The sequence below is a fragment of the Urocitellus parryii genome, unplaced genomic scaffold (assembly GCF_045843805.1).
Source record: "Urocitellus parryii isolate mUroPar1 unplaced genomic scaffold, mUroPar1.hap1 Scaffold_224, whole genome shotgun sequence".
NCBI classification, from domain to species: Eukaryota; Metazoa; Chordata; class Mammalia; order Rodentia; family Sciuridae; genus Urocitellus; species Urocitellus parryii.
This window is the reverse complement of record NW_027552355.1, coordinates 246,877-268,871: the sequence shown is the minus strand read 5'-3', so window position 1 is coordinate 268,871 and position 21,995 is coordinate 246,877. Positions and strand designations below refer to the sequence as shown.

The window sequence follows — 21,995 nt, the reverse complement described above, 5'->3', positions numbered from 1 at the left end:
TCCTGGGGCAGAAAGCCTTCAAGCTACTCTTCATCTTGCCCCAGGCGCATTCACATGGTCCTTGACTCATGGTCCCCTCTTCTGCTAGACCTGCACTTTTCCCTATGGTAGCCACTGGCTACAAGTGGCCACTAAGCAGTGAGATGAGCCAAGTCTGAAGTGAAATGTACTATAAGCATAAAATACACAGTTCAAGGACCCAGTAGTTTAAAAAGCATGCAATGTCTTGTATCAATTACAGATGAATACTTTGGATTTACTGAGTCAAGCAGAAATTATTATATAATACAAATTTATTAATATCTTAATTATTTAATTTTAATTATTTAATTTTTAAAAGTAATGCCACTAAAAATTATGATTATACAAATTGCTAAAGACTGTATAAGAGAATTAATACACACTTCTGGGATACAGTTTCTAACTGCAGAATGTATGTTCTAGTCAATTTTATTTATGAAATCCATGTTAGAGAGTCAAAAATTTTTTCAACACAAAGCACTTCTTAATTTCAGACACAAGCTTCTAACTATTCCCATCCCCTGAAAACTGACCTCTTCTTCCTCATCATGAAATGCCTCCTGTGAACAGGAAGCAGAGCAGCTGTAATCGCACACAAACTATCTAAGTGGACAAAGTACACTACACTGCCTGTCCCAACATATAGGGGACAGCAGCTCACACTGGGTAACCAGACACTGGTGCACTGCACTAAGGGCAGCATCTTCTCCAAGAACATCACAAATTAAAACAACTCTTGTGTTCTAAGAGCAAAGGAGCATTATCATTTCAAGCTATGTTGCCTGGGTTGAATCTACCTTAAAACATCAGACGTGGTCTTGGAGTCCAGAGGGTGTGGAACGCGTTGAGAATTCCTGGCAGGGAGAAGTTCGTCCGACTGTGCTACAGAGATATGGTGATGTAGTGAAGCCTGGAGAAAGAGCAAATATCGTCACCTTCCAGGTCCAGACAACCACAGTGCGGAAGAGGGAGACCCCTGCTGCCCAAGCAGAGAGTTTGTAGAAGTGCAGGTTGGTTTATATCTGTGAAATCTAAACTGCTCAGTAGCCCCCCAGCGTGGTCACAAATAAGTCCATGTTAGAGGGGAAAACAAAGCAAACTTCCAGGGTTCTTTTTATTGTTTCATCCACCACAGTTTCTTTCTAGAAATAGTCAAACATCCACAAAAAAAAAAACAGTATAATAAGGTCCCATGTGCCCATATCACAATTGCCACTATTTGTCACTTTTTGAGTTAGAAAATTTCCCCTTGTGTTTATTGTAAAATAAAATTTCCCTTTGTTTATCTTAAAACAAAACCTAAATGTTGTATCATTTTGCCTGCAAATAACTGAGTAGGTGTTTCTAACTGATAAAGCCTTTTTTAATAAAAAAAGAGTAATATCATACACAGGAAAAATTAACAGTGATTCTTTAATATCATCAATACTCAACCCATGCACAATTTTCTCTGATAATCTCAAAAATGTTTTTTTTTTCCTTTTAATAATGAGCCAATCTGTCTCTACATTGCAAATGATTAAGTCATGGGCCTCTTAAGGACTTAATTTGTAAAAGGCCCCACAGTCCAGATGTGGCTGGTTTCTATCTTAGTGGTTCTTTATAACATATTCTTCTATTTTCCAGATTTTGCATAAAACATAGTTGGATCCAGAGGGCTCAATCATTTCTGGGAATGGCAGGCAGGTATACTTCATAGCTGGGGCTGTATCCTTATAATCAGATCACATCAAAAGGCATCTAACGTTGGTTGTCTTGCTTGGAGTACTATACTCACGGGGTCAGGTGGCGAGCCATTATAAAGGTGCACATCAGTTTGTCACCTAATGGATTTAGGATGGTTTACTTTATTAAATAACTAAAAAATATAATATTTAAAGGTAATATATGAATACTTGATTCTTTCCCTTTATTTTCAGTTTTCAAACTAACAAGATGATGCTCTAATAGCTACGAAAGGTGACTACTATATACATTTTTATTGTTTTGTTTTTCACTACAACTATGAATTCAAGGATATATTTCAATTTACTACTACTATTATTCTTTCTAATGATCTCACTGTCCTACTCTTGCCTTAGTGATTACACTGCAAGTTGGTTCCTGGGGCCTTTGGTATGACCTTAAAAACGTGTACGAGTGACATGAAGTGTCAGGCACATCTTCAATACGTCTTACTGCAGACCTGCAATCAGTCATTTTTTTCAGGGAGCCCTGGCTCTTCTCAATTACAAATAGTATTTGGCACCATAATCCTGACAATAGAGGTGTCCACCGCTGCCACGTGGTCACTGCTTGTAAGCTTTTTCAGTAGACACAGCTAAAAACTCTGCATGCTTTTTTAGACAGGAAAAATAAATAAATAAATCTAGATTCACACTAATAATTTTAATTCAAAATAAAAACAACAGATTTTTTTATGTGTAGTTTTTTTTTAATCTTACTTCTTGATTGCATGTTAAAGTCATTAGGAAAAGAAAATTGTGTTGTTAAGTTTGTGATTTAACCTCCCATTGTTTCTTTGTGAGAATATAATCAAGTATGTGTGTGTGCCGTGGTAATCTACAACTTGGGATGATCATGCAGAAGCCGTCCTCATTTTGTTAAGGATAACTGATACCCCACAGCAGGGGTGCACGACAGCTGATCCAATCAGCCGCTTTACTGATGGGAATCTAGGTTCTTTTCTAATCTTTTACATATGTTTTTGTAATTTTTGCCAAAGTATCTTTGGGAAAGATTTGTAGAGGTACAACTGTGGTACCACAAGGGAAATCTGAAGGGCTGCTGCCATTCAGTCTTCACACCAAGGCCTTCTCCCCAAGGTCCCAGAAAGAAATACTGTCAGACCTTTGTTTTCTTGCCAACCTGTGGGCAAGAAGCTGATTTCATTTGTTCTTTCATAGCATCGGCAAATAGGAGATCTTTTGGTTTGGATCCAAAATGTGAGGGGTTTTGTTGTTTTGTTTTGTTTTTAAAAAGCAAACTCTGGCCCTTCTCTAATGAAGAATGTTGACAGTTCATGGCAGGAGGAAGAGGACAACTAGTTACTAATACCTTCACTTGGAGCCATGCAATATGGACCTGGAGAAGGACTGTCAAGCTGAACTACATGTCCCTCCTACCTTTATCCTTCATGTGCCAACAAAGTATACTACTAGGATTCATGTGGATTCATTTCTTTGTGATTATGATGAAAATATCCTTGGAGTAGAAGTGAGATGAGAGAAACAGAACAGAAAAGGACTTTGGTGCCTGAGACAGAAATTTCTAATCAAAAGTGAATCTTAGCATGGATCACTCACTCCTCACAAACTTCAAATACAATGCCAAACCCACCTTTAGGAAGAGAGGGCACTGGTTCTGAGCCTGGGGACATGATGACCAAAACCACTGGGGGAGATTCTCAGCTTTGGCAGTTGACACAAAATACCCAAGGGCCAAGGGCTGCTGCTTGAGCTCCTCTGGTGCCTCTCTCGAGAGAAGACGCTCACCCTGGCTCTGAAAAACAACATTCCAAAAGCACAGTCAGCATTTGTCATAAAGTTTAAAAAAAAAAATCAAGTTTCATCAATTCACTCCAGACACCGTGGTGACTAATCCCTGCCTAGTGGTATCTCACATAAAACCCCCTGGTGACTGAGACAGGTAAACAGGGAAGGCACCGTCTCTGTGGCACAGCAGTCAACCGACAAGAACTACAGTTCGGCAGAAGGTGCCAGCAAACTGTGATCATCAGTCAAGTAAGCCCAGATTTACTTGCTCTGGCTTTTTTTCCCCTACAAAATGCAGAATCTGCTCCATGGAATTATTTGCAACAAATTGAAACGGAAGGATTGCAGCCTCTGCCAGCTGTGCTTGGCTCTGCGTCCATGGGCTCTTTTTACCAGAAACCACAAAAAATGTAGGTGAGCTCTTGACCGCGCAGCTCCACAAACCTCCAACAGGACAATGGCAACAAACCAGAGTCTACATGGCAGGGAGAGCACTGGCTGCCCACTGTGAGATGCTCTCATGGGAAAGCTACGTTGTAATTTGTAGTAACATGTAGGCATAGTGAGCTCTGTGAGAGGCTCATTATGCCTTTCTGCAGCCAATGTCCTCATCACCTTTAATTCTTTCAGCTAGCTTTAGGAACTGAAACTGTGCCTCTAGTGCAAGCAATTTTAGGGTAATAAATTTGTTCTGAGGTAGGAAGAGATCCTTCATCATCAAATTGTATCAATTCTGAGTGGGTTAAAAAATAAAAACTTACTGCCACCTTGAACACATGCTTTCCTATTGTGATGTCTTCATTGGTTATCAAAGAGTATTTACTGGTTTAGAAAAAGGGAAAGCTAAAAGCCTCATGGAGGTCAGCTGGCTGCAGGAGCTTAGAACTGAAAAAAGCCACCTGACTAGCTTCAGAACTATGCTGTTTAAACCGACATTCAGTTAAAGACTTTAGGGCTTGAGGCTCCAACAAATGAGAAAAATACAACACATGTCCGTTTCTTACAAAAGAAATATCACGTTTCAATGATTAGTTGTTTGCTATTGGATAAACTGAATGACAACGCATATGGAAAGCAGATGCTATTATTTCCGCCTCACAGATGAGGTAACTAAGACTAAGAGAGGCAGAGCAGGCTTGCCCAAGACCACGGGGCAGGTATCGGTAGAGCCGCAGCACAGAGCTGTCTTCTCCAGACTCAGGGTCCGTATTCTGAGCTGCCAGGTCTGCTGCCTCCACAATTTGCAGAAATTCTCATTTAAAATCATCCAGTATAAATTTTGTGTTTAGGGTTCTTATTACAAGAATCTTCTGTGAACAAGTGAGTTGTTTTTAACTGGCAAATAACTAACTACAAAGAAAATAAAGACATTTAAAAATTGCTTCCTTCCAGGAGAGGTTAGAGGGACAGATAGTAACATGGGGACACTGAGGTGTCCTTCCCTGGTTTCACCTGCTCTGCAACTAAACTGAGCTTTAAATCCTCATCATTCTCTTGACCATCCTTCAATGATTTCAGTGTTGGCAACACAAGTTCCACCTGACAGAAACCTAATTCCTTTAAGTCCATTTTTGTGCTTAAAAAAATGAGTGTGAGCTGGGCTGCTTATACTTGTTCAGCCTAAGATATTAAACATGGCTATTTTTCTTAATCTCATAGATTTTAAATAAAAAATACAGTATAGTGATGAGGCATGAACCATTTAGATGTGAAACAAAGTGAACATGAGCTAACAGAACCTTTTACTTTTGAACATTGTAACCTTCACCTTTTGAACTTAACTGTCAATCTGCCTCCAAGAGTCCTGGGATATTGAAGATGAAATTAGCTGCAAGTTTGGTTTTGTCCTTAATACTATGGCATTAACCTGGACATTTCTGTAAAATCAGCCTCCTGGTGGCTCCTGCCACCCCTGCAGGTTAACTACAGATAAGAGCAAGACAGACAGGCTCCTTGCAAAATAAGCAACCATTAACAATGTGCTCCTCAATGAACATTTAACTGTGGGTGTTAAATAAACAGGGCTGTGTCCTTTTGAAAGTCACTATTTTGAGAGAAAAGTAAAAATACTTTTAAAATAAGAGAGAAGTAGCAAGCAAACAAAACTATTTTTTTTCTAAGACACAACTACCTAAAATCCCCACTTTGGGCTGGGGCTATAGCTCAGTAGTAGAGTGCTGCTTGGCCTGGTTTCATCTCCATCACCCTAAGAACAAAATGAAACCTACACAAACCCACAAAAACATCCTGCATCTGCAGTAGGACCATTCTTTTTACAAAATTATGCATCATAAACAATACATTTCTTTCAAATTCCTGCTTTCTATGCAAAATAGAACTAGAGAGCTATTTTCCCACTCTTATTTCTCTGGCAGAGAGCTAGACCATCAGGAAGAAAGGTATACATAGTAAAAGGATGATCATAGGACACAAGGATTCTTCTCCTGAGGGTTCAGGTAGTTTAAACAACCTCCTTCCAATCGCCCTTACCCGACTGTGCTGGAAGTGAGAGCCCACACCAATTCCAGAAGGAGAGCCTGGGGAGGGAACTGGGGAGGAGTTGGGAGAGGAATGGAGGTTCCCAGTCATTAATATGCCAATGTCATTGTCCATATCATCTGGGAATGGAAGGTCAACAAACATATCATCTAGAGGAGGAGAAGTAAAAATATAAAAATTAAAAAGATGCCATATCCCCAACTTAACCAACATCATGTTTTATGAACCTATGATTAATGGCCACATGTCGTTAACACATTACTAAGAGCTAATGAGTGCATGCCTATGCTGCAAATGGTGGCTTCATTCTGTTCTCCCCAGTGACCTCATGACATGGAGTTATTAACAGAATAGAGGAAAAAAGCACACAAAGCCCCACAACTCTGTGTAGCCTCCAAAGGTACATGAAAATATAGTAAAACAGTTAAAGAAGCAATTTAATTATTACAGTTAAAGTTGGCATCATTAAGAACACAGTAAACTACCATCTATGCATCTAATTAGCAGCCAAAACACTGAAGGCTGAATGAATGCACATTCACAGGTGCGAACTTGCCCTGAAACAGGAGGAGGCATCCTCCAAGAGCAGATCAAAGCACCAGGCTTTCATTAAGAAATTCCCTCCCACATCATAAAAGTAAGGTGCACTCAAAGCAAAAAAAAAAAAAAAAAAATTGGAAAGTGTAAAAAGGAAAAAAACAATTACCCATAACCCAAACAGCATGAAGATTTTTGTTATGATCTTTACCTTTTTTTCATGTTTTTGTTATTTTATTGTGATCATGCTACATATAAAATCTGATATCCTTCCTTATCCCCCATTTAACATGAGTAAATGCTGCCACCTATTAAAAAACAACTCTTTAAAAATTGTACAAATTAATGCTTAATACTGAGCATTTCACAGTTTAAAAATAGATTTTAACAAATGCTATAATAGATATTCAAACCAAAAGCAATCCCTTAGACTAATCAAATTAGATTCCCAAGGACTAGAGGAAGGCACTACCTTCATATTGCCTTGTACTTCAACATTTAAACGCAGATCAACAAATATTTATTTAAAGAATGGCACCACGTGCAAGGCATTATCAGGCAATTATTTTTGCCTTTAATGAAAAACAGAGGAAAATTAATTACCCAACTGAGGAAAAGTCTTTATTTGATCTTAATAATAATGGGGACAAATTAAAGCTCTGAAACCAAAAAGATCCTCAACCCTCCAATCCTAGTACTATTTCATGTGTTCTTCACTACACCACAGAACTACCTGCAGCAGCACGGTAGCTCCATATTCTAATTCTGTGCCCTGTTGATAGAAGGGTCTCTAACTGGTTACAAAGAGACCTCCACTCACCATTGTTAGGGCTGAACCCATCCTCGTTGGGATAGTTTGCTGGAGCCACCTGGATGGTTGATGATGTTGGGAACACCAAGATGTGTGTACAAGACGCGTCTTGAGGGGTATTCAGCTGAGAAGACTGCATGTTCAGTGCAGTACTTCGGCCAAAAACAGAGCCCATTGTGACAGCATCTTTTAAAAAAAAAGAATTGTATCAGTTCCCCTCAGCAGCAGTGAACATCCCTGGAATGAGGTTCTCAGAGGGCCTGAAGGGGAGTGGAATATCGTGGTGGATACACATTTAGAGTTGGGCCCAATTGTTAAAATATTTTCAAAGAATTTAATACAGACCACACAGCTATCACACACCCACCTCATTTAACACTGAAAATTTTAAGATAAAACTGGATTGAGTCCAGCTAATATTTTTTTAAATTACTTATGTAGTATTTCTAATAATATAAATCTCCAGTTTTTCTTCTCCTATGGTTGCTCACAATAAACTATGTCTCCTAAATGACAACAATCCCATAAAAATGTACCTTTTAAATAAGAAATGTTGTAAGTAACAGACACCGAATGCTTGCTTACCACATGTCAACTTTTAGAGTAACCTCGATGTACTATTACCCCCATTTTATAGACAAGGACAGATGCACAATGAAGTTATGTCACTTCCCAAGTGGTGCAGGCAACAGAGGTAACTGGGGGTGGGCAATAGTCCTTAATCATGGCTCTAAGAGCTCTCCCTCAGATCCAGACTTTCACCTCTCCCCCAAATTGTGGTCAGCAAAGACAATAAAATCACAAACCATTCCCTTTTGAAGAGATCAAATGGTTTTAATGACTGAGCTCAAAGTGCAATATTCTCTTACAGAGATATAATAATAGTGAGATATTCTACACGTGCCTGTGATTTAAGTTTGAATGAACCGAACTGATGTAATACCTAATTAATGAAACTGACAAGAGGAAATTTACCTGGCATCACTACAAAGGACCCCTGGGGCTCCATGGCAACCAGGCAGGCACTAAGGATAGAAGGAGAGTCTGCGGCAGAGATTCCACACATCCGGCACACATCCTTGAGCTGTTTGCTGATTGTCTGTAGTGAACATTCTCCAAGGAGGATACTCCAATCTGAAGTCAAATATCATAGTTATAATACAGTCTTCATAAATACACACTGGTATGAGGTCTGAACTTTTTGGCAATATTATTTGGAAATTGAATTTCCATGACTGGTCCCTAAAGGGAACATGTCTCTCCATATTCCCTTCCATTTTCAGTTCCTCTCCTTACCTCCTTACTACAAAGAAAATGTTACTTGAGTTCTATTATACCTCATTAACTCAGAAACAAAGGTCTACTATACTAGAGGCTGAAGTCATGTCTGAAATGACCCTTGAGAGTCCCATAAAACCGTGGTAGATTTAGACACTTATAATGCCTTCTGATGATGAAGTTAGTGTTAAGATTGTTCTAGCCCTTCTCCTCCTTTCCCCCAGTTTATCAGTACTTTTCTTTGGATGACAGCAAAGCTGGGGGAGCCTCACTTCTGTTTACTACCCGAGGTTGCTTATTACTTCCACAAAAGGCAAGCAGCAGCAGAAACTAAGTGAACCTTTTTTAAAACATCCAAAGGACCTCACAAACAACTTGTGAGAGTGCAGTTCTCCAGTGGTGCCACAGTGATAGTTAAAACTGAAAGCTGGAAGCACGACTTGTGACATTTGTGTACTGCTTCTGAACAAAAGCATTGTGCTCAATCAGAACACTCTTGCAGGTATGTTACTCTGGGAGGTGAAAGTCACTTGGTCCTCTCTTTTGACCTCTACAATACACATGAGCTATGCACTACTCTTGTGTAGCAAACTGCTGTCACGTCACAGCCCACTGATCAAATGCCACTTCACTGCAGGCTTCTCAACTGTATGTTTTTTTCAGACAAGCTGAATAGAAAAATGTTTTCATATTCCTAAGGAACCTCAATCTGAAGTGGGTGAAATAAAGGTGTCCAGGAACATGAAGAATGTATGTTTTAAAACTGTTCGAAATCAGACAGGTGTGAGCTTGGCATCTCAAACCAAACAAGAAGGTAAAGGCAGGGTGAATGCTTCATCACAAGCACTCTGGTGATAATAGAAATTGATAAAGCGGAATCAAAAGTCCAAAGGCTGCAATCTGACAGTGCCATAGAAATGGAAGGAGATGGATCCACAAAGGAGGGAGACAGAGATGAATAAACAGATCTGCACGTGGGGTTCACCGGTGTTTCTGTTACTGAGAGTGTGATTTCTATCAGTCTTTGGATGGGCTCCTCTAGTCACTTATGCCCCTCTCCTCTAAGACAGAAGAAACAAGAGTGTGCCCCCTTTGAAAATCACGCCAGGGACAGAGATGGCCTTAATCATTTTCCAAAACACCAAGTGACTAGACTACATTCTTATCCCCACTTTTTCTTTTTTATTATATGCTAACCTTCCCCAAGGATTAAGAATAGCTCAAAGCCTTTAAGAAATAAGATTAACTAAAAAGCAGAGTACGGGGGAAGATAGGAAACCTGACAGAAATGAAATGATGAATCCCTGAATGTATTAACCTTCAGGCTACTGATATTAGATTCATTATGATATTCCTTAACAAATGAAAAAGGTATATTTCCTTTTGGTCTATAGTTTCACAATATTACTAAAATAACTTCATGTGTAATAGATGCTTAAGAATAATACATATTATGCAATATTTGTATAAACTTACATAAACTCTGAAAATTAACTTCAAATGCAATGTTCATTGTAGTCAATGAGTTACACTTAAGTATTCCCTACAATGTAAGTTCCACCTATATCAGTGGTGTTTTATTTCAGGGATCCATGAATATCTGAAATCAATTTCCCGTAAAGAAACATCTTAGATGATTAATGCAGGGGTCAGCATACTATGGTCTGCAGGTCAAATCCTGCCACTACCTATTTTTGTAAATAAAGTTTTATTAACACAGTCACCTCCGTTAATGTAGGCATTTTCTATGGCTGCTTTGATTTTACAACAGCAGAGCTGAGCAGCTGCAACAGTAACCATCTCACCTACAAAGTGCAAAATGTTTACCCTGACCCTTGACCAAGAAACTCTGCTGGCTCTAATGTACTTGCATGCAGGAAACCACTAAGCTAATTTGTGATTTAAGTTTTGCTTTGGTGCAGTCTTTAGAAAAAAATTTCTATCAATATGCATATACAAAACTTCTTATAAATGTGTCATTAATTAATAAGGTTTTAAAGTATCTGTCGAGGCCTATTGTATTACTCCTGTAAACACTATGTAAGTAGCTTCACAAAAGAGGACAGTGCGTGAGCTTGGCTTGTGCCAGGCAAGGCAGCTGCTAGGGGTTGGTTGTGCATTAGGCAAAGTTACTTTTAGTACTTCTTGACTGTTATGCTTATAATAAGGAATACAAGCAGAGGAAGACGTATTGGGGATACAACTAAAAAAGAAAAATCTGTTCTTTTTACCTTCCAGACTGAAAAATACCAGGCGCTGGCACTGGGAATAAAGACCTGCTCCTACTTGCTACTCTATGTCTTCCTGAACAGGATTTTCTTGCTAATATGTCGCCAAAACAAACTAGAGAAACACAAAAATCACCATCTTCAGCCACCAAACAGATAAACTGAAGGAAATTTTTATATATGATTTCAACAATCACCTTTAATCTCTGATAGAAGATCTCTGATCTTTAAAATTGACTTGTTCATCTCACTGCCTCAGTATATAAATTAATGTTAGAAATTTAGATTTACTGAGCACATGACTTTTATACTATAATATAATAATAAGTTATAATAACTCACCATTTCTGTTTTATACTTGAAATTTTATTTGGAGAAATAATTTTGCTACTAAAGAAAAGTTTAAGGGCTGGGCTTGTGGCTCAGTGGTAGAGCACTTGCCTCGCAAGTGTGAGGCACTGGGTTCGATCCTAGTACCACGTAAAAACAAAGACATTGAGTCCATATACAACTAAAAATATATTTTTAAAAAAGAATTTAAAAACATTATACTTATACATGTAAAACAACCAAAAATATAATGTTTTAGTCTTACTACCAGCTTTAATTTTTTTCCTTTTTGCTTAGTTACTAGCATCTGCTCAGCCCTTTCCGGTTTCTACATCCTGCTTCAGGAATTTCTCACCTTTAAGCTCCCCATGGCCAAGGCGCCCAAGTCTTCCAATCACAACTCTCCAGGGCAGCGATGTCATTTGCACAATGCCTATGCACCATTCCCACAGTTTCTGCAGTCCAATCTTACGTGCAGATACTTTACTCTTCCGTGACCTAAGAAAGACAGAAAGAAAGAAAGAAAGAAAGAAAGAAAGAAAGAAAGAAAGAAAGAAAGAAAGAAAGAAAGAAAGAAAGAAAGACAGACAGAAAGAAAGAAAAAGAAAGAAAGAAAGAAAGAAAGACAGAAAGACAAAGAAAGACAGACAGAAAGAAAGACAGACAGAAAGAAAGACAGAAAGAAAGAAAGACAGAAAGAAAGAAAGACAGAAAGAAAGAAAGAAAGAAAGAAAGAAAGAAAGAAAGAAAGAAAGAAAGAAAGAAAGAAAGAAAGAAAGAAAGAAAGGGAGAAGAGGTACCTGCATAAGTCAAAGTTACCACTTAATGAGGCACACGCTGTAAAATTCCAAAGGACATATCCATGCTGTTTCCATTGCATTTAGATAGGAAAATGAGCTCAAGTCACATCTGAACAAAGATACAGCATTACTTTACACACAACACAGACACCAAGGCCTCTCACCTGTTTGGTAAAGCAATATTCACAACGCAGGTCTCTAATAACTCCCCATGGAGGTCAGTGCAGGAAGCCAAGAGCCACCGCTGGTCATGGGATAGACAATAGCCCACAAAGAGCACATTGTACTTCTGGCTGGCCTCACCAAAGTTCTCTCCCAGCTCTGTCTGCTTTGATTTATCTTTGATTGGGGCCAATATAAAGGGAGGGGAGTAAAGCTGGATTGGGCTGGGCCGCTGAAATCAAGATCAAAATCAGTTTCAATACAAAGTCACCCAATGTAATGTTTACAACAAAACCCAGAATAAGACTGAGGGAAACCAACAGGGACAAATGGTGATGATGACAGACTGTTTCCCACCCCTGCTCCAGTACTACACATGTAAACAGTAATATTCACATAGATGACAAAAAGACTGTTTAAATTATATAAGGTAGAAACCCAACCAACCTAATATTTTCTTATTAAAAGAAATGACTATTTTGGAAAGTAAACTGGACTAATTTAATTAGTTATTAGGAAAGTGGAAATTGAAACCACAATGAGATAACCCTACATACATCAGCCAGAATGTTTGAATAAAAAAGGCAGAAAATACCATATTTGGTGAGAATGCAGAGCTTTTACACATTGCCCCTCTGTGACTCAACAAAGGCATATATGTGTCTCCCAAGAACAGGTGTCATAATATTCCTAACAGTATTAATCATAATAGCTCCAAGTTGAAAACAACCTAAATACCCATCAACAGTAAAATGGATGACAAATTGTGTTAGAGTCACATAATCAGAATATTAAACAGCAAAGATAATGAAAAAAACCACAACAAAAAACAACAAAAATGGATGAATCTCAACACTGAGTGCAGGAAGCCAGACACAAAAGAATATAAACTGTATGAATCAATTTATGTAAGATCAAAAACAGTCTATGTTGGTAGAAGTCAGAATAGTACCATCAGTGACTACAAAGGGACACTAAGGAGCTTCTGTTGCTGGTTACGCTTTTGTTTCATGTGCTTGTTATGTGACATTTTCTACTGGAAATTCACCAAGCAGCAGTATACATATATTTTAATAAAAGGCATATGTGTGAAAAGGAAATTTTAGAAATCCAAAACATTAGCTGTTTCCTAAGACAAATATTTTAGAAAACTAGACAAAATGTAATTGACATCATTTTTTTTAACAGCTATTATATATACATTGCTATTTAATAAATCGCAACAGGAGTAAGAAAATGTTTATAAAGGACCAGATAGTAAAGATTATATTTTAGGGGTCTCTGTCATATACTCTTGTCTTTTTATAAATGGAAAAATAATTTTTACCTGGTTTGTTATATAAGTACAGGGGTAGGCCAGATTTGACCCACAGCCATAGTTACTGATTCCTGAACTGTCAGCAGGAGGCACAGTAGTTAACAGAAAAACACGATTTTAAAGATAAAGGAGGCTTTAGAAATAATCTAATCCAAAGTATTCATTTTAGGGTTCAAAACTCAGGCCAAGAGATATTCCTCAAAGTTGTAAAGCCAACCCACCACTATTCCATTCACTTTCTATATGACCCAGAAATTGGACTCTAACATACTTATCAAAAGAACTGAAAACACATGTCCACACAAAATCTTTGTACAAAAGTTTGTGACAGCATTATTCACAATAGTCAAAAAGTGGAAACAACCCAAATGTCTATCAGCTAATGGACAGATAAATAAAATATGGTATAACCATCCCACGGAATATTATTTAACCATGAAATGATTCATGCTATAACATGGAGCTTTATAAAAACTATGCTAAATGAAAGAGGCCAGATATTTAAAAAATCACATATTATATGATTTCATTTATACGAAATGTCCAGAACAGGCACTCAAGAGAGACAGAGGTAGATTAGTGACTGCCAGGAGCTGAGGGGAGAGAAAAGAGGAATGATTGTGAGGAGTAGAATTTTCTTCAGGATTGACAAAAATATTCTAAAAATCAGAAGAAGTAATGGCTGTATAAATTTGTGATTATATTAAAATCACTGAACTACACAATTTAAAAAGGTGAATTATCTCCATAAAGCTGTTATTAAAAATAAAAGGTCCAAGTGAGGTTGTTTGAAAGTCTGACATAAAGCAAAAGGTTAAATGTCAAGTATTTTAGCTGCAATACACAGCTTGTGGTAAATAATTAGGTAAAATATGATTCCCAAACAGTGTTTTAAGATACTATATATCTCATTGTTATTATAATTTTTAATATTTTTAGTTATACATGAACACAATATCTTTGTTTATTCGTTTTTATGTGGTGCTGAGGATCGAACACAATGCCTCATATGCGTGAGGCAAGCGCTCTGCCACTGAGCCACAGCCCAGCCCATAAGATACTATATATATATATATATCTTAATTGATAGTTACTACATATATTTATCTTGTGAATTCTAAAACATGTAGACAACATGTGATGATCAGGCCAGAGTAACTGGTACATCCATCACCTCAAACTGTTACTTTGTGTTGAGAACATTCAGAATCCTCTCTACTAGTACCAAATTGTTTTTATGATGCTAAATATTACATAAGAAAATGAAAGTGATACTAGCCCTAGTATTAAAACTTGCATATAAATACTGAAGTACACTCTTTCTTATGTGACAAGGTGCTTGCATGTGCTGCCCCAGGGAATCAGCACTGCATGCAGCAGGGGCCTGGCTGTTCCCTTCACTGCTGCCCCCTGTCTTGGCAGGAAGGCAGCACCTGGCACAGAGCAGATGCTCAATGGCTGAATCGAGGAAAGCACAGTGCTTCATCCGGACAGGCCACCAACTGACCAACTGACCATGACTCACATACAGGAATTCACACACCTTGGCAAACATTTACAAAATGCAGTGCTTCTGTTTTTAAAATAGACTTATTTCAAATAAAATAGACTTATTTCTCTTTTCCCACTGAAAGGAATGGGGGGAGGCATGTTACTTGAAGTCTTTTTGCCACTTATTTTAAACTAAGCCTCACTTTGTCTCAAGAGCCCCTGATGATGTTCTGATAAAGTATATTATAATCTTTAAAAATATTATATGATGCCTTGGGATATATTAACAGTAGGCTGCCCGCCTTTCTTTAATCTCCACTACAGAATACACAACACTATTAGTTATTACTTGACCTGTGATCACTTCTCAAAACATCAAGAAATGACTGCATCTGAATTCTTTACCTCCACAAGGAGGTAAAGAACAGAAAGATCCCACATTTATAAAGAAAAACAACAATTCATAATTTCAGGAGACAAAGAAACAAAGATAAAGTTTTAAATTCTCGAAAAAGCTAATAGAATAGATGAACTGCTCACAAAAATGAAAAATTCAAACTCCAAGACTAAACTAAACTGAAAATGCCAAAAATAGAAACTGTATTTAACACCAGACTGAATGTAGGTCATCAGCTGAGCAGCTTTCTCCCCTGGGACTATGCTGACCTGAACCAAGTTCCAATACAGTATTAACTACTTGAATCATTTCTCATTTCCAAGCTTTAGCATCCTGTGCAGTTTTCCAGAAACTTTTTTTTCCCAGAAACATGTTTTTAAAAAGGTCTCTTAAGGCAAAGAGGTTTTTGTTGGCTTTTATTAATGAGTTTTCTTTCATGCCATGAGGTTGTGGGAATTGGTTTTTAAAGCTTTGATAAAGCTAAACACTGCCTTAGACACACATTTTCAAGATAAAGAATGAGAAAAACAAGGGGAGCATAAGATTTTTGTTTAAGAGATATTTTGGCTGGGTGTGGTGGTGGACATCTGTAACCCTAGCTACTCAGAAGGCTGAGGCAGAAAGATTTCAAGTTTGAGGCAGCCCTGGGCAACTCAGCAAAATCTTGCCTCAAAAAAAAAAGACATATTTGGTTTTATATTTTAAAATTCCCATAAAGGTATGTTATCTATGGGATGTAGACCCAAAAAGATGTGAGGGAAAAAAGCATTCATTTCTACCCAACAGCACGAGATGAGGAATGATAAAGTTGGGGACTCTGGGAGAGCACATCTCAGAAAGTGAGGCGCTCTCACACAGTGAATACACAGATCACTGCTGCCTCAGACATGAGTCAGATCAAAGGAAAGCAGAGAATCTGTAACATAAGACAGTTTAGTGAGAGCAATAAGAAACAAAATAAATTTAGGAAATCTGAACATCAGTACCTAAAAGTGATAAGTATATTATTGCCTTAGATCTTAAGTGAAACAAAAAAGAGCTTGCTTATCTCTTCTCTCAAAATAATTTTAAAGTTCAGAGCAGTATTTGTTTAACTTAACAATTAAAGAAACCTATCAACTCTTATATAAAGGTAGAAGACCAACCAAGCAACCAACAAATCTGTGCATCAGATAAGACATCCTCCTGGTTTGCATTTTTAGTACAAAAGCATTCTTTTTGCAAATTTCTGCCCTCCAATACTCACCTCAGGGTTCTTGAGGGTCATCTCAATGCTGGCTGCAGGCCCAAATCCTGTGAGGGATTTAATGTGGATCTGTGTAGGCAGAGGTCGCCTGCACTGGCAGTACACTGAAAATGCCATGGACTTCAAGTATTGAATGTAGAAAACTTGTTCATCCTTCACTGTCTGCAGCATGTACTGGCAAGGCACAATCTAAAATACAAACCAACCAACCCCAGGAGATTTACTATGTTTACAAGGCAGCTGAAAAGTGAAGTGTCATGAATTTATTCCTTGATGTGGGGGAGGGACCTTGGCTTTAAACAATGTAAATGTCAACCATAAGACGATTAAATTCTAATTTCTTCCAGTGGCATAAAGTCTTACGTGACATGTAGGATTTTTTATAACATAATGTTACAAGCAGCAAATTATGTTGGCCAAGGCATACTTTCACTTTGAAATTACCTTACTCCTACTTTTGGTATAAATTTTTGATTTGCTATTGCCATGGTTCCAAAATTTTAAAACTTGCATTTTATTATTTTTCTCATTTATATAATGTATATACATAGCATGCATGGCATCTTTGGAGTTACTGCTTAATCGTGTGTGAATGACGTTGAAACAATGAACAATTATCAACCTTCTATTTTGATCACCTAAATTTCAATCTTTTAATTCTATAGGATAACTTTCATTTTATGTGACAATAAAACAAAACCCAAAAGGAACAAATAAAAAATTTAAAAACAAAACCAATGCTGGGTGAGGTGGCACACACCTGTAATCCCAGCAACTTGGTACTGAGGTAGAAGGATCACAAGTTTGAGACCAGCCTCAGCAATTTGGCGAGGCCCTAAGTAACTTTGCAAGACCCTATCAAAAAATAAAAAATGTGGAGATGTGGCTCAGAGGTAGACCATCAGTAGGTTCAATCCTCAGTAACATCACTACTACCACCAACAAAGCAAAACAAACCCAATACACCCTAGGTCTCATTTTTCATCCATATAAATTATTTTTTACAAAATTATTTCACTATAAAACTAGCAAAGATGTAGTGAAAAGAAACATGCTTGTTTACTTCTAAAAGAAAGGTAAATAAGTTTTGGGAAAAGGAATCTGACAACATTTCTCATCATCTACAGCTAAGAATCCACCTTAAAAAAATGACCTAAAAATGTAAAAAGGGTGGGGGAAGATAAGACACAAACATGTTTACTTGGCTTTGTTTATAAATAAAAAAGCAGAGATAAAGGTCTATCTACATAGGAATAGTTAAACATGGAAAATATGTAGTCATTAAAAACAGGGGAGGCTCTGGTGGGCTTGGTAGTACAGCTCTTGCCTAGCATGCTCAAGGCCCTTCTATCCCCAACATGGCAAAACGAAAAGGTTACTGGTGTAAATTGTAGGGAACATGGAAAAATATTCATGAGTAATGCCTAGAAAAAGATTAAAAATTATATTAAAACCAGAATCTCAACCTTGTAAAAATGTAGGGGAAAAGCTAAAAGACAAAAATAAATAATGATGGTTTTATCTAAAAGGTAAAAATTATGAATATTTTTCTTTTCATATTTTCATGTACTATCAAATTTTTTAAATCATAAGTTTAATTTCATAAAAACAACATATGTAAAGAATAAACTTGCAGACAATAACCTGGAGAATGAAAGAATTTCTCATATGCTCAGGTAAATTATCCAGCATTTCTGTGTAGCAGCGCATCAAGCTCAAGAGCCAGAAGTTTCCAGAAGTGGAGTCTTCCTCTGCAGTGTAGGTGAATGGGTCCACCATGTAAATCACAACAGCAGGAGGGTAGGCTTGGCTGTCTGCAGAGTCAGGCTCCGTGGGAATTCCTATTCTCTCCCTTTCTGTAACACTGGAGAGAAAGTCACTTGTGAGGTTCATGAAACAAGCCATTTGTAGAGCACACTGACTCTGTGGACAACGACTATAGGCCGAAGGTATGAATATGTGTGCATCATATACCAGGAGCAGGCAAATCAAGCCACTAGCACCAAGGATAGATGGAAATGCCAATAGTGATCAACATCATTAATCCCAAACTTTAGCATGATGCTCAAAAAGTTTTGGATTTTGCAGTGCTTTGGATTTCAGATTTTCAGATCAGGGATATTCAATCTGTGAAGTCTATGCAAATATTCCCAAATTTAAAAATCTCCAAACTCTGAAACACTTCCAGTCCTAAGTATTTTGGAAGAAGGATACTAAACCTCTAAACTGGGAGGTCTCTTTTTCAACTCCCTTTTCTTTTCTGTGGTAATACTCTAGAAAGAGATTTTATAACAAGTCTAATAGTGAATTAATAAGCTTAATAAGTTTGTCAGTTACAATAAAATTTTAGAAGTGTCAAATTTCTTAATGTAGCTACAGATTGACAGTTGTCACTTTTTATTGGAAAGAAGAAAATCAGAGCATTCTATTGGATTTGGAGATTCACTGAGGTGAGGCAAAAGAAGAGGTCCAAGTTGAACCCACCTTTCTTGTCCATCCTGCACGGGCTGGGAGGAGTTCTGCCCAATCTCAGTGTCTCCACCACAGCCCATGTTCCCTTGGGTTCTGTCCGTGGTACTGCCCCCAACACTGGGGTTCTGCCCTCCAACACTACCGCTGAGTCCTGAGGAAGAGGTAGTGCTCATCTGGTTAATACCCGGAGCAGAAGCAGATGACGAGACCTGGGGCACGGAGGAACCAGATGTGGAACTACTTGTTGGGGGGTTTGTAGAACCACCATTAGAGGTGGGATTGAATGCACTGCCAGCTGGGGGAGCTGCTGATCCTGAATTTGAAGCTAAAGGCCCAGCATTCCCAGGCGGAGCTTGTCCCTGTGTTGCTGCTGGTGGGGTCTGGTATTTAGGTGGTATCAACAGGCTGCTGTCCAGCTGCAGAGTGGCTAAATAAGGTGCTGAAAGAGAATACACAGACAGTTGGTGTCAGTAATGTTTGGCAGAGTCAAACTTCATCAGATGTTAGAATGGTTGCATTTTTCAAAAAGTATGCTCTTGGGATGCTGTACTCTGATTCTGACACCCTAAATACTATCTCCACACTTGTGGATGTGCTTATACACACTGCAAACACAGAAATGCATGTGACACAACTTACGAGTTCTTAGAAAAAGATTATTTGAAAATAAATATTAATCACTCATAATATTCTGTTTCCAGACAGACTTCACATGCCTTCACTGAAAAATAAGAAGCCATATATTGCATAGCCATCGTGGTGTATTATGCTCTTATGTATATATATGGCTTTACGAACCTCAGAGGTTCTCTGGAGAATATGGGTTAAATGTAAGCAGTTAATACCAAGTCATGCTGCTAAATTTTCAAAATGTAGTATAAATAGATATTGCTTCCTTAAGAAAATTAGGATTTAACTACCTAGAACACAAAAATTAGACTAAACTAGGTATAGTAATGAAATGCTAACATTATTTGAGACAAAAGAAATCTAATACCGCATCTGTTAGGAGATGGGTAGGACCTGCAATTCTGCTTGGCCAAATAACCCTCCATTTACCTAGGTGATGGCGGCAAACTTGCGCATAAAGTTTGAGTCTGGAATGATTGTCATTCTCCTCACTGCTCCAAGGCTGGTTAAACCATTCGCTCACAAGCTCATCTGTCAGCTTCTGTGCCACGGTCTTTCCCACACGCATGATGCCATCACGTAGCACTTTGCAGATGGGCTTGTGCTGCCCAAGCCTACACATCTGAGGACACAAGCAAGCCCATTATTTTCAACAGGAGTCAGTCAGTCCTTCACACAGTACCTACACTCGGCCCTTCGCTCAGCAAGGGAGGTTACCATAAACATGAAAGCTTTTTCCTTTTCCTTTAGGTTATCAACATGCAATCAAATGAACATTATAAGCTGGACTTTTTAATTTACCCTAAAATTGCTCTCTCTCCAAAATCTGAACTAGGCCCCCAGAAGAAAACTAAATGTTTCTTCACCCAGGCCAATTTCTCTTGCACAAAGGAGATTGCTGAGCACTACCTTAAGACTAATGAGCAAGTGAAGAAGAATTAACAGGATTTCTAACTACTAAAACTGAGACATATGTCCACTGAAATCTCCTAAGTAATCCTTACACATAATGTTTTCTCATAAGATAATACTAAGATTTTATAGGCCATCTGTTAGATTGATTGTCCAGAGGTACAGCAATAAGCATCCCAATCACTTTTCAAAAGGAAGTAGCTGTTTTAGGACAATGAGAATCTGCTGGTAATCTCCAGGACACTCAATGGACACTCACAACACCCTCCAAAGAGCCAACTATCTGTTCAACAGCAAGAGAGTCCATATTAGTACCCCTTGCTAGAGTTGGGTTAAGTGAAAGCTTATCAAGCCACCATAAAATTCTCTAGTGCATAATCCTTGAGCAGCCCCAGTAACGCAAGAGAGAATGGGGCGAGGGGTGCCTGAACCTTCTAAAACTTACTTTGAAGGTTTTATTCGAGAGATTGGTTGAGCTTTAAACAGAGATGAGTTGTCTGTGATAGATTAATTATGACTTAATGGTATTGTGTGTCCATGGACCATGTACTATGCAGAAATGACTATACCCAAGGGTTTCTTTCAATGGCTCAACAGATGTCATCACATGGCATTTTAGCATCTCCTCATTTCTCTGAAGCAACTCCTAAATTTACTATTCCATGTTTACTTGTATGTTTACAGATAGTGAATGTACTCTTTGGAAATATATTTAAAATTCAGCTTGGCATCTTATTTACAAAACACTTTGTAATGTTTATTAGGTACCTGTCTATGTTACAAACACTTTAACAAATAATTTCATTTAATCTTGCCATATATGAATCATAAGGTACAAAGAAATTAGTGTATATGGACCTCAGCAAAAGAAATGTTAAGTGCCACAAGTCTAACCTTTCAAAAGTAACAAGAATTTACATATTAGAGAACATTATCCAGCTGGTTTTCACATGATTATGGTTATTAAGAAGAAGGTAGTGTTAAAACACAGCAGAAGCACGATACATTCAACTTTTCTTTTGATTCAGAAATGTTCAAGCTAAACATTTATTTTTTTTTATAGCTTTTGAGAACTTGTATCCACCCACCAAAAAGTAAATAAAAAGAACAGATGTGCTTTCTTTTTTGTAGAGTTCATCTTGCGCACAGCTACCACTTTTTCCTAGTGAACAATACCTTTAAACTTTGAGCTCATAAATGGGGAAAAAAAAAAAAACAGTGGATGGATTTTAAGATGTGTTCTAAGGCTGGTAGAGGAATTTCTTCTCAATCTAATCAAGAATAAAGCCAAGAGGGAAGGGTGGGGGTGGGGGAGGGGCTTGCCAATTTAATTCTTTTCTTCATCCTCTGTTTGCAATTTTTACTTTGA

General features: G+C 37.9%; 1 protein-coding gene across 1 annotated transcript in view; it reads right to left on the bottom strand.

Annotated features, from left to right (window-relative positions):
- Positions 1-21,995, bottom strand: part of LOC113180938 (mediator complex subunit 13L) — a gene marked incomplete at its 5' end in the record, with an annotated part of 267,867 nt that overhangs the window by 6,052 nt on the left and 239,820 nt on the right. The window contains 11 exons of the mRNA XM_077794521.1: positions 819-931; positions 3,361-3,522; positions 6,006-6,163; positions 7,372-7,548; positions 8,338-8,496; positions 11,554-11,696; positions 12,163-12,392; positions 16,613-16,801; positions 18,257-18,476; positions 19,097-19,523; positions 20,144-20,336. Of these exons, the coding sequence (XP_077650647.1) occupies positions 819-931; positions 3,361-3,522; positions 6,006-6,163; positions 7,372-7,548; positions 8,338-8,496; positions 11,554-11,696; positions 12,163-12,392; positions 16,613-16,801; positions 18,257-18,476; positions 19,097-19,523; positions 20,144-20,336 (2,171 nt within the window). The remainder of the gene's footprint in view (positions 1-818; positions 932-3,360; positions 3,523-6,005; positions 6,164-7,371; positions 7,549-8,337; positions 8,497-11,553; positions 11,697-12,162; positions 12,393-16,612; positions 16,802-18,256; positions 18,477-19,096; positions 19,524-20,143; positions 20,337-21,995) is intronic.